The sequence below is a fragment of the Hyla sarda genome, chromosome 4 (assembly GCF_029499605.1).
Source record: "Hyla sarda isolate aHylSar1 chromosome 4, aHylSar1.hap1, whole genome shotgun sequence".
NCBI lineage: Eukaryota > Metazoa > Chordata > Amphibia > Anura > Hylidae > Hyla > Hyla sarda.
Window position 1 is genome coordinate 419,447,608 of NC_079192.1, and position 19,207 is coordinate 419,466,814.

The 19,207-nt window shown below is 44.7% G+C and overlaps 1 protein-coding gene across 1 annotated transcript in view; it reads left to right on the forward strand.

Moving 5' to 3' along the window:
• Window positions 1-19,207, forward strand: part of LOC130267782 (homeodomain-interacting protein kinase 2-like) — a 52,719-nt gene that overhangs the window by 20,690 nt on the left and 12,822 nt on the right. The window contains 3 exon segments of the mRNA XM_056517970.1: window positions 6,056-6,254; window positions 6,256-7,134; window positions 16,295-16,418. Coding sequence (XP_056373945.1) covers window positions 6,058-6,254; window positions 6,256-7,134; window positions 16,295-16,418 — 1,200 coding nt within the window. The 5' untranslated portion in view covers window positions 6,056-6,057.

Here is a 19,207-nt window from a genome sequence, read left to right on the forward strand (position 1 = left end):
GTGACGGCCATCACGCCCCCTCCATAGACTTGCATTGAAGGGGTGTGGCCATGACATCACAAGCAGGGAGTGACCGTAACGTCACGAGCCTCCGCCCTGCATCGCCAGTCATTCGGCATGGAACGAAGTTCCACTGGATGTCTTGGGTGCCACAGCCGAGATCGCAGGGGTCCCCAGTGGCAGAACCCCTGCGATCAGACATCTTTGGATAGGGGATAAAATGTCTAGAGGCAGAGTACCCTTTTAATGGCTTCTACTTGAGTGTAGTGGTCATGCTCTGTCCTGTGCAGAGATCATTGGTCGGGTGGGAAGGAGGTGAACAATGCCTATCGCCTATTTACATCTATGGGAGAGTGTAGTGGTCATGCTCTGTGTCCTGTGCAGGGAGGGGAAGGAGGTGAACAATCCCTATTGACATCTATGGGAGAGTGTAGTGGTCATGCTCTGTGTCCTGTGCAGGGAGGGGAAGGAGGTGAACAATCCCTATTGACATCTATGGGAGAGTGTAGTGGTCATGCTTGGTGTCCTGTGCAGGGGAAGGAGGTGAGCTGGGTTCCGTTGCTTCCATCTTGAGGTGTTATTTCGGTATACAGTGCGCTGCGCGGCCGGTTATATGAGAAGTAGACAAAGAAACAAATAGTCATGAACTTTATAATGCAGGAACCTGTACAGAGCTTGGTAGAAGAGCGCCACCTAAAGGCCGTCTTATCATTCTATGCAGCATTGTTCTAGTACATTGCATGCTCTGCCCCTTTAAGAGAGCTGAACCTTGAAGCCTTCGCAGTAAATAGATTGTGGCGCAGGAGGGGCGGACGCTGTGTAAACTTATAATCCGCACCTATTTATTTCTACAGAGGATGAAGAGTCAGGAAGGCTGTGTGATAGTGGGCCCACGAGGACGCCATTACACCCTGTAAGTAAGTGCCCCCCGGAGATCACAAGTGCCTTCCTTAGAGCGCTCTTCCTGTTTCATCGACGTGTCATGTGATTCCTACCTCTCTGCTGATTGGCTGAGAGGTTCCGCATATGGACTATATTGTGGCCCCTGTGTTGTGCCCCCTATATGGGACCCTGGGGCTGTGGCCCTTGTGGCCCCATCACCTGCTGAGCCCATGGATGGAGCTGGTGTCTTTGTGACCTATCGTAGTGGGGATCGTCTCGAGTTATTTGGGGTGGTGGGGGATCTCCCGGAATCCTCCATCTTCCTGTAATTTTCTTTCATTTACTGGATATGAAGTTGTGATTTCTGTGGAGCAGATAATGATGGAGGAGACACCGGAGCGCGAGAGAGAGAGATAAAAATTATTAGATCATAAGGAATGCAGTCTCTTCCTCCTCTTCTTCCTCCTCCTGTGCAGTCTCTTCCTCCTCCTCCGGGTGCAGTCTCTTCCTCCTCCTCCTCCTGTGCAGTCTCTTCCTCCTCCTCCTCCTGTGCAGTCTCTTCCTCCTCCTCCTGTGCAGTCTCTCCTCCTCCTCCTGTGCAGTCTCTTCCTCCTCCTCCTGTGCAGTCTCTTCCTCCTCCTCCTGTGCAGTCTCTTCCTCCTCCTCCTGTGCAGTCTCTTCCTCCTCCTCCTGTGCAGTCTCCTCCTCCTCCTCCTGTGCAGTCTCCTCCTCCTCCTCCTCCTGTGCAGTCTCTTCCTCCTCCTCCTCCTCCTGTGCAGTCTCTTCTACCTCCTCCTCCTCCTCCTCCTGTGCAGTCTCTTCTACCTCCTCCTCCTCCTGTGCGGTCTCTTCCTCCTCCTCTACCTCCTGTGCAGTCTCTTCCTCCTCTTCTACCTCCTGTGCAGTCTCATCTCCTTCTCCTGGGCAGTCTTTTTCTCTTCCTCCTCATCCTATGCAGTCTCTTCCTCCTTCTCCTGGCAGTCTTTTTCTCTTCCTCCTCATCCTATGCAGTCTCTTCCTCCTCCTGTGCAGTCTCTTCTTCCTCCTCCTCCTGTGCAGTCTCTTCTTCCTCCTCCTCCTATGCAGTCTCTTCCTCCTCCTCTTCCTCCTGTGCAGTTTCTTCCTCCTCCTCTTCCTCCTGTGCAGTCTCCTCCTCCTCCTGTGCAGTCTCCTCCTCCTCCTCCTCCTGTGCAGTCTCATCCTCCTCCTCCTGTGCAGTCTCATCCTCCTCCTCCTGTGCAGTCTCATCCTCCTCCTCCTGTGCAGTCTCTTCCCCCGTCTCTTCCTCCTGTGCAATCTCTTCTTCCTTCTCCTGTGCAGTCTCTTCCTCCTCCTCTTCCTCCTCCTGTGCAGTCTCTTCATCCTCCTCCTCTTCCTCCTGTGCAGTCTCTTCATCCTCCTCCTCTTCCTCCTGTGCAGTCTCCTCCTCCTGTGCAGTCTCTTCTTCCTCCTCCTCCTCCTCCTGTGCAGTCTCTTCTTCCTCCTCTACCTCCTGTGCAGTCTCTTCCTCCTCCTCTACCTCCTGTGCAGTCTCTTCCTCCTCCTCCTCCTCCTGTGCAGTCTCATCCTCCTCCTCCTGTGCAGTCTCCTCCTCCTCCTGTGCAGTCTCTTCATCCTCCTCCTCTTCCTCCTGTGCAGTCTCCTCCTCCTCCTGTGCGGTCTCTTCTTCCTCCTCCTCCTCCTGTGCGGTCTCTACCTCCTGTGCAGTCTCTTCCTCCTCCTCCTGTGCAGTCTCTTCCTCCTCCTCTACCTCCTGTGCAGTCTCTTCCTCCTCCTCCTCCTGTGCAGTCTCCTCCTCCTCCTGTGCGGTCTCTTCCTCCTCCTCTACCTCCTGTGCAGTCTCTTCCTCCTCCTCCTGTGCAGTCTCCTCTCAGCCGCATGCTGAGAGTTGTAGTGTTCTAGCAGCACAGCTTAGATGCCAGCAGTGTAATGAGGGGCCCAGGCCTGTGGCATCGTACTGAACGCCCCAATCTCACAGGGACCCTTTTAGCTTTGTTCATCCTGATCTGTCTGGTTCATGAATAGACCTGTGAGATGTTCAGTAAATAGTGACAGATAAGATTACCAGAGGGCAGGAAGGAATAGAACAATGTCTGCTGACTATTCATTGTAGCTCTATGTATCAGAGCAGGGTGTCGCCCCCTATGGGCACAGTGCTGCCAGCTATGAGCCATCAGGCGGAATCATCATTAGAACATTCTCACAGAATTCTGGGGTCTAGAAGACTCCGCAGCAGTGATGGTTCTGTATATTGTTCTGTGTTCAGCACACGGGGGGTTAAAGACCGGTGAGATCCTGACGTCCGGTGAGTCACCGGCTGAGTCATATGACATCACAATGATGTCATCAGCTCCGTGTGCCGGATGATCACTCGGCTCACATAATGAAATCTAATCTCGCAATGGCTGAGAACGTCGTCAATACTGCTGTGTGAATAAGGGCCAAAGTAATCCCCTTCATACCTGACACTGTATAGTAATGTGTGGAGAATAAGAGATATGAGGGAACAAGGATCTATCTATCTATCTCATATCTGTCTATCTATCTCATATCTATCTATCTCATATCTATCTATCTCATATCTATCTATCTCATATCTATCTATCTCATATCTATCTATCTCATATCTATCTCATATCTATCTATCTCATATCTATCTATCTCATATCTATCTATCTATCTATCTATCTCATATCTATCTATCTCATATCTATCTATCTCATATCTATCTCATATCTATCTCATATCTATCTCATATCTATCTCATATCTATCTCATATCTATCTCATATCTATCTCATATCTATCTCATATCTATCTCATATCTATCTCATATCTATCTCATATCTATCTCATATCTATCTCATATCTATCTCATATCTATCTCATATCTATCTCATATCTATCTCATATCTATCTCATATCTATCTCATATCTATCTCATATCTATCTCATATCTATCTCATATCTATCTCATATCTATCTATCTCATATCTATCTATCTCATATCTATCTATCTCATATCTATCTATCTCATATCTATCTATCTCATATCTATCTATCTCATATCTATCTATCTCATATCTATCTCATATCTATCTCATATCTATCTATCTATCTCATATCTATCTATCTATCTCATATCTATCTATCTATCTCATATCTATCTATCTATCTCATATCTATCTATCTATCTTATCTATCTATCTATCTCTTATCTATCTATCTATCTCTTATCTATCTATCTATCTCATATCTATCTCATATCTATCTATCTCATATCTATCTATCTATCTATCTATCTCATATCTATCTATCTCATATCTATCTATCTCATATCTATCTATCTCATATCTATCTATCTCATATCTATCTATCTCATATCTATCTATCTCATATCTATCTATCTCATATCTATCTATCTCATATCTATCTATCTCATATCTATCTATCTCATATCTATCTCATATCTATCTCATATCTATCTCATATCTATCTCATATCTATCTCATATCTATCTCATATCTATCTCATATCTATCTCATATCTATCTCATATCTATCTCATATCTATCTCATATCTATCTCATATCTATCTCATATCTATCTCATATCTATCTCATATCTATCTCATATCTATCTCATATCTATCTCATATCTATCTCATATCTATCTCATATCTATCTATCTCATATCTATCTCATATCTATCTATCTCATATCTATCTCATATCTATCTATCTCATATCTATCTCATATCTATCTATCTCATATCTATCTATCTATCTCATATCTATCTATCTCTTATCTATCTATCTATCTCTTATCTATCTATCTATCTATCTCTTATCTATCTATCTATCTATCTCTTATCTATCTATCTATCTATCTCTTATCTATCTATCTATCTATCTCTTATCTATCTATCTATCTATCTCTTATCTATCTATCTATCTATCTCTTATCTATCTATCTATCTATCTATCTCTTATCTATCTATCTATCTCTTATCTATCTCTTTATCCTTTATCCGGGGGTCTTTGTGTAGATGAGGGGGTCCTGTCTCCTTGGCTCCGGGGCCCGTGCGGTCTCATATAAATATCTGCTTTGTGGTTCTGGAGCTTTTGTTCTCACACAAAGAAGCTGCAGAATCCACTCAGTAAACACGGCCTCACGGGGGGATTGGGACACCTCCGGGCCTCTGCTGCCCCCGGACCAGTTTGCTTCCCTTTTTGGGAATAAGGCAACAGGTTATTGTAATACAAGACTAGACACCTGCCTGTGGCCGGGGCAGTTTAGGTGCGTCAAGATATCAGGGGTGAGGTCAGTGGTGTAATATCAGCATATATCCAGTCTGTAGCGCCCCCCTGCAGTTTGTATGATGTCGGAGGGGTGATTCCAGCTTCATCCCTTCACCCATCTTGTGCCGTGTATTTGGGGGGGGGGGGGGGATTATTGAGAGGTGACTATGGTGTTTTCATTCTGTTCACTGTATGTGATCTATCCAGTCTGTAGCGCCCCCCTGCAGTTTATATGATATGGGGGGGGGGGGGGGATGTCGGAGGGTTGATGTCAGCACTTTGTGACCTGTCCAGTCTGTAGGGCCCCCTGCAGTTTGTAGTTTGGATGATTGGGGGGGGGGGGGGGGATGTCGGAGGGTTGATGTCAGCACTTTGTGATCTGTCCAGTCTGTAGCGCCCCCTGCAGTTTGTAGTTTGGATGATTGGGGGTGGGAGGGGATGTCGGAGGGTTGATGTCAGCACTTTGTGATCTGTCCAGTCTGTAGCGCCCCCTGCAGTTTGTAGTTTGGATGATTGGGGGGGGGGGGGGGGGATGTCGGAGGGTTGATGTCAGCACTTTGTGATCTATCCAGTCTGTAGCGCCTCCTGCAGTTTGTAGTTTGGATGATTGGGGGGGGGGGATGTCGGAGGGTTGATGTCAGCACTTTGTGATCTATCCAGTCTGTAGCGCCCCCTGCAGTTTGTAGTTTGTATGATGTGGGGGGGGGGGGGGATGTCGGAGGGTTGATGTCAGGACTTTGTGATCTGTCCAGTCTGTAGCGCCCCCTGCAGTTTGTCCTGTAGTAGTTGTGTGACGCTGCAGTGTTCTCTCCGTGTATCTTCTCCCGTATGTTCCCGTTTCCTCCTCTAATCCGTCTGCTCTGTTCCTTTTGCAGGTATGGCCTCTTCCTTGTACACGTTCTCCTCCCACGGCCTCCCGTTGTCCTCCTTCTGTAGCGCAAAGAAGCCAAAGTTGGAAGTGCGCCCCACCTGGGATATGACCGGATACGGCTGCCACAGCAAGGTCTACAACCCAGGCAAGAGCAGCTCCGCGTCCGGGGCAGCCGGTGCTCTCCCACACCTCCCTCCTCCAGGCGCCTTACGAGCAGACGGTCATCTTCCCCACCAGCGTGGGTCACATAGTGGTGACCTCTTCTTCCAGTAGCGGCTCTTCGGCTGCACCGGCGGGCGGTCAAACGCTCGGCGGCCCTCAGACCAACCTGATGCGTCGCAGCACGGTCAGCCTTCTGGACACGTACCAGAAGTGCGGCTTGAAGAGGAAGTGCGAGGAGCTGGACAACGGCAGCGTGCAGATCGTAGACGAACATCTTCCCATGACCCAGAACAATGCCAGCGGGGCCACGGCTGCGACCACCTCCACTGCCACCTCCAAGAACAGCGGCTCCAACAGCGAAGGAGACTACCAGCTGGTGCAGCACGAGGTCCTGTGCTCCATGACCAACACCTACGAGGTGCTGGAGTTCCTGGGCCGCGGCACCTTCGGCCAAGTGGTCAAATGCTGGAAACGGGGCACCAACGAGATTGTGGCCATCAAGATCCTGAAGAACCACCCGTCCTACGCCCGGCAGGGGCAGATAGAGGTCAGCATACTGGCGCGGCTGAGCACGGAGAGCGCCGACGACTACAACTTCGTCCGGGCCTACGAGTGCTTCCAGCACAAGAACCACACCTGCCTGGTCTTCGAGATGTTGGAGCAGAACCTCTACGACTTCCTGAAGCAGAACAAGTTCAGCCCGCTGCCGCTCAAGTACATCCGGCCGGTGCTGCAGCAGGTGGGCACCGCGCTCATGAAGCTCAAGAGCCTGGGCCTCATCCACGCCGACCTCAAACCCGAGAACATCATGTTGGTTGACCCATCCAGGCAGCCGTACCGGGTCAAAGTCATCGACTTCGGTTCCGCCAGTCACGTGTCCAAAGCCGTGTGCTCCACCTACCTGCAGTCCAGATATTACAGGTGAGTGCTGGGTATGTAAAGGGGTATTCTGTACTGAGCTGCACAAAACTACTACTCCCGAAGGTTGTCGGGTCATTATGGGAGTTGTAGTTTTGAAACAGCTGGAGGCACACTGGTTCGAAAACACAGCTCTAAGCCAAAGGGAAGGGGAGTCCTGGAGGCTGTCGGGTATGGGAAACACTGTCTTAGGCGGCATTCACATCTCGTTTTTGCAATACGGTTCCCGTATCAGGTTTTTTGTAAAACGTATGTCTCAAAACCGGACCGAACCGTATACAAACGTATATACCTCTGTACGGTTTTAAACCGTATACGGTTTGAAAGCGGATGTCCGGTTGCATATGGTTTAATAAGAAAAAAAACGGATACGGTTTTATGTTTGTCCTTAATTAAATAAAGTTCTTCTTGTTCTATTTGTGGGAAGAACTTTCGGCATGCACTGCCCTTGTGCAAACTGCAAAACCGTATTGTGCAAGCTGGATGGAACCGTACGCACATACAGGTCTGTATGGTTGTATCCGGTTTTTCACCCGGACATAAAACCGTAGTAGACTACGGTTTTGTGTACAGGAAAAAAAAAAACGGATAAAACCGTAAATGATGCAAAACGTAAACAACCGGATGCTACGTTTGGCGTACAGTTTTCAATGACTATGTCTATACATACGATTTGCAATATGGTTCCATACGGTTTTTACACTGGAACCGTATTGCAAAAAACGAGATGTGAATGCAGCCTTAGAGCAGTGGTCTACAAACTGAGGCCCTCCAGCTATTGCAAAACTACAACTCCCAGCATGCCCGGACAGCCTCCAGCACTTAGGAGAGGAGAAAAAATCCCAGTGGAGGAAACCATGGCAGGAGGCTTGCACTTCTCTTTGCTTAGAGCAGTGTTTTCGAACCAGTGTGCCTCCAGCTGTTGCAAAACTACAACTCCCAGCATGCCCGGACAGCCGTTGGCTGTCCGGGCATGCTGGGAGTTGTAGTTTTGCAGCATCTGGAGGGCCACAGTTTGGAAACCAATGTCTTCAGTGTGAGCCTGTCAGTGCATCCACTAAATGAGAGACTATAAATCGTTCCCAGAGGTGGAGGTCCCCTTTAAGAGAGTCACCTGTCCCTCGTGTTTCGGAATCGGCCGGGTCTTTGGTTGCATTTAATGTCCGCCCTCATCCTTCTTGGTGCGTTATTGGTATAGGCTTAGATACACAGCTCAATGGACTGTATTAAACATAATGGAGGAGATTTATGAAATCCTGTACAGAGGAAAAGTTGCCCAGTTGCCCATGGCAACCAATCAGATCACTACTTTCATTTTCAACAAGGCCTCTGCATAATGAAAGAAGGGATCTGATTGGTTGCTATGGGCAACTCGGAATCTTTTCCTTTACACAGGTTTTGATAAATCTCCCTCAATGGGCTTGGATACACGGTGGGCTTAGATACACGGCTAAGCAGACAGTATAACACATGATGGGCTTAGATACACGGCTATGCAGACAGTATAACACATGATGGGCTTAGATACACGGCTAAGCAGACGGTAGAACACATGATGGGCTTAGATACACGGCTAAGCAGACAGTATAACACATGATGGGCTTAGATACACGGCTAAGCAGACAGTATAACACATGATGGGCTTAGATACACGGCTAAGCAGACAGTATAACTAATGATGGGCTTAGATACACGGCTAAGCAGACAGTATCTCACACACTGTCTGTTGAGCTGTGTACCTAAGCCCATTATGTGTGATACTGTCTGCTGAGCTATGTATCTAAGCCCATCTTGTGTTATACTGTCCGCTTAGCCGTGTATCTAAGCCCATTATGTGTTATACTGTCTGCTGAGCTGTGTATCTAAGCCCATTATCACACATGATAGGATTAGACAAAGCAGCTTAATGGACTGTATCAAACATAATAGGCTTAGATACACGGCTAAGCAGACAGTATAACACATGATGGGCTTGGAAACACAGCTCAGCAGACAGTATCACACATGATGGGCTTAGATACACCGCTCAGCAGACAGTATCACACATGATGGGTTTAGATACACAGCTCAGCAGACAGTATCACACATGATGGGTTTAGATACACTGCTCAGCAGACAGTATCACACATGATGGGCTTGATACACATTGCAGCAGAAAATATCACACATGATGGGCTTAGATACACGGCTAAGCAGACAGTATAACACATGATGGGCTTAGATACACAGGTCAGCAGACTGTATCACACATGATAGGATTAGACAAAAGCAGCTACGCAGACCGTATCACACATGATGGGTTTAGATACACAGCTCAGCAGACAGTATCACACATGATAGGATTAGACAAAGCCGCTCAATGGACTGTATCACACATGATAGGCTTAGATACACAACTAAGCAAACAGTATAACACATGATGGGCTTGGATACACAGCTCAGCAGACAGTATCACACATGATGGGCTTAGATACACCGCTCAGCAGACAGTATCACACATGATGGGTTTAGATACACAGCTCAGCAGACAGTATCACACATGATGGGTTTAGATACACTGCTCAGCAGACAGTATCACACATGATGGGCTTGATACACATTGCAGCAGAAAATATCACACATGATGGGCTTAGATACACGGCTAAGCAGACAGTATAACACATGATGGGCTTAGATACACAGGTCAGCAGACTGTATCACACATGATAGGATTAGACAAAAGCAGCTACGCAGACAGTATCACACATGATGGGTTTAGATACAGCAGCTCAGCAGACAGTATCACACATGATGGGTTTAGATACACGGCTAAGCAGACAGTATAACACATGATGGGCTTAGATACAGCAGACTGTATCACACATGATGGGTTTAGATACACAGCTCAGCAGACTGTATCACACATGATGGGTTTAGATACACAGCTCAGCAGACAATATCACACATGATGGGTTTAGATACACGGCTAAGCAGACAGTATAACACATGATGGGCTTAGATACAGCAGACTGTATCACACATGATGGGTTTAGATACACAGCTCAGCAGACAGTATCACACATGATGGGTTTAGATACACTGCTCAGCAGATTCCAGGGCTGATTTGAGTCTGTCAGTGCATCCACTAAATTAATGAAAGCCTATAAGTTGTTCCCAGAGGTGGAGGTCCCCTTTAAGAGAGTCACCTGCTGGGATTGGCGCCATCCCTCGTGTTTCGGAATCGGCCGGGTCTCTGATTGCATTAATGTCAGCGCTAATCCTCCTCCTAGGTGCGTTATTGGTATAAATAGAACACAGGATAATACCGCCATACAGCGTATAGACAGCGGATAGAGTGTCCTGTCTGTGAGCGGGTAACACGAGAGGCTGAGATACACCGGCCAGAGACGTCGTCACGTACAATAATATAATATACTGTAGAGACACAGCTCAGCAGACAGTATCACACATGAGAGGCTGAGATACACCGGCCAGAGACGTCGTCACTTACAATAATATACTGTAGATACATAGCTCAGCAGACAGTATCACACATAAGAGGCTGAGATACACCGGCCAGAGACGTCGTCACGTACAATAATATACTGTAGAGACATAGCTCAGCAGACAGTATCACACATGAGAGGCTGAGATACACCGGCCAGAGACGTCGTCACTTACAATAATATACTGGAGAGACATAGCTCAGCAGACAGTATCACACATGAGAGGCTGAGATACACTGGCCAGAGACGTCGTCACGTACAATAATATACTGTAGATACATAGCTCAGCAGACAGTATCATACATGAGAGGCTGAGATACACCGGCCAGAGACGTCGTCACGTACAATAATATACTGTAGATACATAGCTCAGCAGACAGTATCATACATGAGAGGCTGAGATACACCGGCCAGAGACGTCGTCTCTTACAATAATATACTGTAGAGACATAGCTCAGCAGACAGTATCACACATGAGAGGCTGAGATACACCGGCCAGAGACGTCGTCACTTACAATAATATACTGTAGATACATAGCTCAGCAGACAGTATCACACATAAGAGGCTGAGATACACCGGCCAGAGACGTCGTCACGTACAATAATATACTGTAGAGACACAGCTCAGCAGACAGTATCACACATGAGAGGCTGAGATACACTGGCCAGAGACGTCGTCACGTACAATAATATACTGTAGATACATAGCTCAGCAGACAGTATCATACATGAGAGGCTGAGATACACCGGCCAGAGACGTCGTCACGTACAATAATATACTGTAGATACATAGCTCAGCAGACAGTATCATACATGAGAGGCTGAGATACACCGGCCAGAGACGTCGTCACGTACAATAATATACTGTAGAGACACAGCTCAGCAGACAGTATCACACATGAGAGGCTGAGATACACTGGCCAGAGACGTCGTCTCTTACAATAATATACTGTAGAGACATAGCTCAGCAGACAGTATCACACATGAGAGGCTGAGATACACCGGCCAGAGACGTCGTCACTTACAATAATATACTGGAGAGACATAGCTCAGCAGACAGTATCACACATGAGAGGCTGAGATACACCGGCCAGAGACGTCGTCACTTACAATAATATACTGGAGAGACATAGCTCAGCAGACAGTATCACACATGAGAGGCTGAGATACACTGGCCAGAGACGTTGTCACTTAGAATAAAATACTGTAGATACACAGCTCAGCAGACAGTATCACACATGAGAGGCTGAGATACACTGGCCAGAGACGTCGTCACGTACAATAATATACTGTAGAGACACAGCTCAGCAGACAGTATCACACATGAGAGGCTGAGATACACTGGCCAGAGACGTCGTCTCTTACAATAATATACTGTAGAGACATAGCTCAGCAGACAGTATCACACATGAGAGGCTGAGATACACCGGCCAGAGACGTCGTCACTTACAATAATATACTGTAGAGACATAGCTCAGCAGACAGTATCACACATGAGAGGCTGAGATACACCGGCCAGAGACGTCGTCACTTACAATAATATACTGGAGAGACATAGCTCAGCAGACAGTATCACACATGAGAGGCTGAGATACACTGGCCAGAGACGTCGTCTCTTACAATAATATACTGGAGAGACATAGCTCAGCAGACAGTATCACACATAAGAGGCTGAGATACACTGGCCAGAGACGTCGTCACTTACAATAATATACTGGAGAGACATAGCTCAGCAGACAGTATCACACATGAGAGGCTGAGATACACTGGCCAGAGACGTCGTCACTTACAATAATATACTGTAGATACATAGCTCAGCAGACGGTATCATACATGAGAGGCTGAGATACACTGGCCAGAGACGTTGTCACTTACAATAATATACTGTAGAGACATAGCTCAGCAGACAGTATCACACATGAGAGGCTGAGATACACAGCTTAGCAGACAGTATCATGCATGATAGGATTAGCTACAATTTCTTAGCGGACAGAATCACACATGACATATAGCAGAAGAGAAGACTGTATCACACATGATAAGCTTAGATACAAAGCTCAGCTTAGTATCATATTTGATGAGCTTAGATGCATAGCTCGAAAGACAGTATCACACATAAGATTATACAAATCAGCTCAACGGACTGTATCACACATGATAGACTTAGATACTCAGTTCATCACATGATGTGCTTGGATAGCCAGCTCAGCAGACAGTATCACACAAGATGGGCTTAGATACACAGCCCAGCAGACAGCATCACACATAAAGCTTTGATACACAGTTTAGCAGATGACTGTGTTGCATGTGACAGGATTAGATACACAACTCGTCCGACAGTATCACACTTAGGGTTTAGATACAGTAGCTCAGCAGAAAATATCACAGATAAGCTTCAATACCCAGAACAACATATCAACGGTTTAGATACAGCAGCTTAGCAGACCGTATCATAATGGGCTTGGGTACACATCTCAGCAGACTGTATCACACGTAATAGGCCTATATACAGCAGCACAGTAGACAGTATCACACACACGGTTTAGATACAGTAGCTCAGCAGACAGTATCACACATGACAGGTTAGATACCCAGCTCAGCAGACAGTATCACACATGACAGGTTAGATACCCAGCTCAGCAGACAGTATCACACATAAGCTTTGATACACAGTTCAGCAGACAGTATCACACGTGACAGGATTAGATACCCAGCCCAGCAGACAGTATCCCCTACAATACGGTTAGATACACCAGTGCTGCAATGCACCCTCATATTCGGACCTATATTCCGGTATTTATGTCCTTTTGGGGCTTTTGCCGTGACCTGTAACCCTCGGTGTGCCGATGCGGTCGGTCTCCTCGGAGGGGTAATGAGGTTAATCGGAGCCTCCATGCTGGCGCGCTCCCCCGCCTCCTCCTTTCCTGTCTCCTCATTGTCATGGCTGTTTGTGCTCCCTGATCACGACCGTCGCCTAATGCTGGAAAAAAAAAATTCTGCAACACAGTGCGGACTATGGCGTCTCCCCCTCCTGCTGGCAGCCATGATGGCCATGATAGATATGGTGGCCTTCCCTGAGACCTCAGTCCTATAAAATATATATATATATACACACACTACTCCTATATGGACCCCCACCATCATTGTATCAGCTTTCAACCGCCATTAATACGATAAAAATAAAATAAAAATATTGGCGTTAGTATCCCTTTAAGGTGTACAGGAGGCCTTAGTAACCGGCCCATAGCAACCATTTAGGAGATTGCTTTCATTTTCAAATCTGCTCTAAAGGCCAATCAGGTTCCAGCTTTCATTTCCCTGTTGAGTGTTTAGAAAATGAAAGCAGCCAGCTGATTGGTTGCTATGGGCAACGCTTAGATTTTCATGGCCATCCCAGGAGTGTGGCGGCCATATTTACATTGAATAGTAGCTTAGCCAGCTCTGCCGTTCTGTCAAGACCAGTGTTTCCCAACCAGGGTGTCTCCAGCTGTTGCAAAACGAAAACTCCCAGCATGCCCGGACAGCCTTCGGCTGTCCGGGCATGCTGGGAGATGTAGTTTTGCAACAGCTGGTCTAGACATAAACCCGTCACTTGTGCTCCCCATACACGTTACATGCCGTACCGCCATGCGGGGTGCGATCATAGTGTGAATTGCGCCTTAGTCTGGTCACATGGTTGATGTCTCTAGGCTCGGATACACCTGCATTGCGGTGCGATTTCTCCAGAGACATCTGCTATTCGGAGGGGTTTGATTTACGTTCCGTACCTGCGGGAAGTATTGGCGCACCCCCGCTGCCGCGTGCGCGAGCGCTGCCCAGATGGCGGCAAACATCAAAGCTTCCCTAATAAACAACGTACCCAGAAGACTGAGGGACGGCCATTATGGGAGTTGTAGTACCACCTGATAATTGACTGTCATCCAATCAGACCCCCAACCGCGGCTGTAAATACTGTATTATCACATCAATGTTCTGGAGCAGCATTACTTATTACAGATGTTCTAGATCAGTATAGAAGGGATGTTCTCGATTAGCATTGAAAAAACTTATAAAATTACAGGCATAACAATGTGTATATTATTACAGGGATGTTCTCGATCAGCGTTGTATATAATATTACAGGGATGTTCCTGATCAGCGTTGTATATAATGTTCCTGATCAGCGTTGTATATAATATTACAGGAATGTTCCTGATCAGCGTTGTATATAATATTACAGGGATGTTCCTGATCAGCGTTGTATATATTAGTGATGTTCCTGATCAGCGTTGTATATAATATTACAGGACTGTTCCTGATCAGCGTTGTATATAATATTACAGGAATGTTCCTGATCAGTGTTGTATATAATATTAGTGATGTTCCTGATCAGTATTGTGTATATAATATTACAGGACTGTTCCTGATCAGTGTCGTATATAATATTACAGGGATGTTCCTGATCAGCGTTATATATATTATTACAGGAATGTTCGTGATCAGCGTTGTATATAATATTAGTGATGTTCCTGATCAGCGTTGTATATAATATTAGTGATGTTCCTGATCAGCGTTGTATATAATATTACAGGGATGTTCCTGATCAGCGTTGTATATAATATTACAGGGATGTTCCTGATCAGCGTTGTATATAATATTACAGGAATGTTCCTGATCAGCGTTGTATATAATATTACAGGAATGTTCCTGATCAGCGTTGTATATAATATTACAGGGATGTTCCTGATCAGCGTTATATATATTATTACAGGAATGTTCGTGATCAGCGTTGTATATAATATTAGTGATGTTCCTGATCAGCGTTGTATATAATATTAGTGATGTTCCTGATCAGCGTTGTATATAATATTAGTGATGTTCCTGATCAGCGTTGTATATAATATTAGTGATGTTCCTGATCAGCGTTGTATATAATATTAGTGATGTTCCTGATCAGCGTTGTATATAATATTAGTGATGTTCCTGATCAGCGTTGTATATAATATTAGTGATGTTCCTGATCAGTGTTGTATATAATATTACAGGAGTGTTCCTGATCAGCGTTGTATATAATATTACAGGAATGTTCCTGATCAGCGTTGTATATAATATTACAGGGATGTTCCTGATCAGCGTTGTATATAATATTACAGGGATGTTCCTGATCAGTGTTGTATATAATATTAGTGATGTTCCTGATCAGCGTTGTATATAATATTAGTGATGTTCCTGATCAGCGTTGTATATAATATTAGTGATGTTCCTGATCAGCGTTGTATATAATATTACAGGAGTGTTCCTGATCAGCGTTGTATATAATATTACAGGAGTGTTCCTGATCAGCGTTGTATATAATATTACGGGAGTGTTCCTGATCAGCGTTGTATATAATATTACAGGAGTGTTACATGTTTCGGGCTTCTCCTGGCGTCGTGTTGCCGCTGATCTCCTGTTGAGCTCGGTATCGGATGAAGCGGAGCAGAGATTTGCATAGTAATAAGATTGGGGCAGTTCAGGTCTGGAAACTCATTTAATAATGGTGTGGGGGGGGGGGGAGGGAGGGGGATGGTTGACATTAACCCTTTGTGGGGTCTGATTTCCCCCAAAGGGCCGCACTTACTGTGTTAACCCTTACCTGCCTGTTTCTTCCGTTATAATGGATGTTTATTAAAGTCTGATTGTTACTCTCCCCTCCTCAGGGCTCCGGAGATTATTCTGGGATTACCGTTCTGTGAAGCCATCGACATGTGGTCTTTGGGGTGTGTGATCGCCGAGCTGTTTCTAGGGTGGCCCCTGTATCCTGGGGCCTCCGAGTACGATCAGGTGAGTGGTCCCCTGCAGGTCCTGTGTACAGAGATGTCTATTATTCCATATCACCCTGAACCAACAACGTATATTATTTACATTTACTGTATATCATGTGACCGATATCACCCGCTCCTCTTATAACGCTCCAGTACTGATATAACCTCTATATATTACATCATATGTGATGATATCAGCCGCTCCTCTTATAACGCTCCAGTACTGATATAATCTCTATATATTACATCATATGTGATGATATCAGCCGCTCCTCTTATAACGCTCCAGTACTGATATAATCTCTATATATTACATCATATGTGATGATATCAGCCGCTCCTCTTATAACGCTCCAGTACTGATATAACCTCTATATATTACATCATATGTGACTGATATCAGCCGCTCCTCTTATAACGCTCCAGTACTGATATAATCTCTATATATTACATCATGTGACCGATATCACCCGCTCCTCTTATAACGCTCCAGTACTGATATAATCTCTATATATTACATCATATGTGATGATATCATCCTCTTATAACGCTCCAGTACTGATATAATCTCTATATATTACATCATATGTGATATCAGCCGCTCCTCTTATAACGCTCCAGTACTGATATAATCTCTATATATTACATCATATGTGATGATATCAGCCGCTCCACTTATAACGCTCCAGTACTGATATAATCTCTATATATTACATCATATGTGATGATATCAGCCGCTCCTCTTATAATGCTCCAGTACTGATATAATCTCTATATATTACATCATATGTGATATCAGCCGCTCCTCTTATAACACTCCAGTACTGATATAACCTCTATATATTACATCATATGTGATGATATCAGCTGCTCCTCTTATAACGCTCCAGTACTGATATAATCTCTATATATTACATCATATGTGATATCAGCCGCTCCACTTATAACGCTCCAGTACTGATATAATCTCTATATATTACATCATATGTGATGATATCAGCCGCTCCTCTTATAACGCTCCAGTACTGATATAACCTCCATATATTACATCATATGTTACTGATATCAGCCGCTCCTCTTATAACGCTCCAGTACTGATATAATCTCTATATATTACATCATTTGTGATATCAGCCGCTCCTCTTATAACGCTCCAGTACTGATATAACCTCTATATATTACATCATATGTGATGATATCAGCTGCTCCTCTTATAACGCTCCAGTACTGATATAATCTCCATATATTACATCATATGTGATATCAGCCGCTCCTCTTATAACGCTCCAGTACTGATATAATCTCTATATATTACATCATATGTGATATCAGCCGCTCCTTTTATAACGCTCCAGTACTGATATAATCTCTATATATTACATCATATGTGATGATATCAGCCGCTCCTCTTATAACGCTCCAGTACTGATATAATCTCTATATATTACATCATATGTGATGATATCAGCCGCTCCTCTTATAACGCTCCAGTACTGATATAACCTCTATATATTACATCATATGTGACTGATATCATCCGCTCCTCTTATAACGCTCCAGTACTGATATAATCTCTATATATTACATCATATGTGATGATATCAGCCGCTCCTCTTATAATGCTCCAGTACTGATATAATCTCTATATATTACATCATATGTGATGATATCAGCCGCTCCTCTTATAACGCTCCAGTACTGATATAATCTCCATATATTACATCATATGTGATATCAGCCGCTCCTCTTATAACGCTCCAGTACTGATATAATCTCTATATATTACATCATATGTGATGATATCAGCCGCTCCTCTTATAACGCTCCAGTACTGATATAACCTCTATATATTACATCATATGTGATATCAGCCGCTCCTCTTATAACGCTCCAGTACTGATATAATCTCTATATATTACATCATATGTGATGATATCAGCCGCTCCTCTTATAACGCTCCAGTACTGATATACCCTCTATATATTACATCATATGTGACTGATATCAGCCGCTCCTCTTATAACGCTCCAGTACTGATATAATCTCTATATATTACATCATATGTGACTGATATCATCCGCTCCTCTTATAACGCTCCAGTACTGATATAATCTCTATATATTACATCATATGTGATATCAGCCGCTCCTCTTATAACGCTCCAGTACTGATATAATCTCTATATATTACATCATATGTGATGATATCGGCCGCTCCTCTTATAACACTCCGGTACTGATATAACCTCTATATATTACATCATATGTGATGATATCAGCCGCTCCTCTTATAACGCTCCAGTACTGATATAACCTCTATATATTACATCATATGTGATATCAGCCGCTCCTCTTATAACGCTCCAGTACTGATATAATCTCTATATATTACATCATATGTGATGATATCAGCCGCTCCTCTTATAACGCTCCAGTACTGATATAACCTCTATATATTACATCATATGTGATATCAGCCGCTCCTCTTATAACGCTCCAGTACTGATATAACCTCTATATATTACATCATATGTGATATCAGCCGCTCCTCTTATAACGCTCCAGTACTGATATAATCTCTATATATTACATCATATGTGATGATATCAGCCGCTCCTCTTATAACGCTCCAGTACTGATATAATCTCTATATATTACATCATATGTGACTGATATCAGCCGCTCCTCTTATAACGCTCCAGTACTGATATAATCTCTATATATTACATCATATGTGATGATATCAGCCGCTCCTCTTATAACGCTCCAGTACTGATATAACCTCTATATATTACATCATATGTGATGA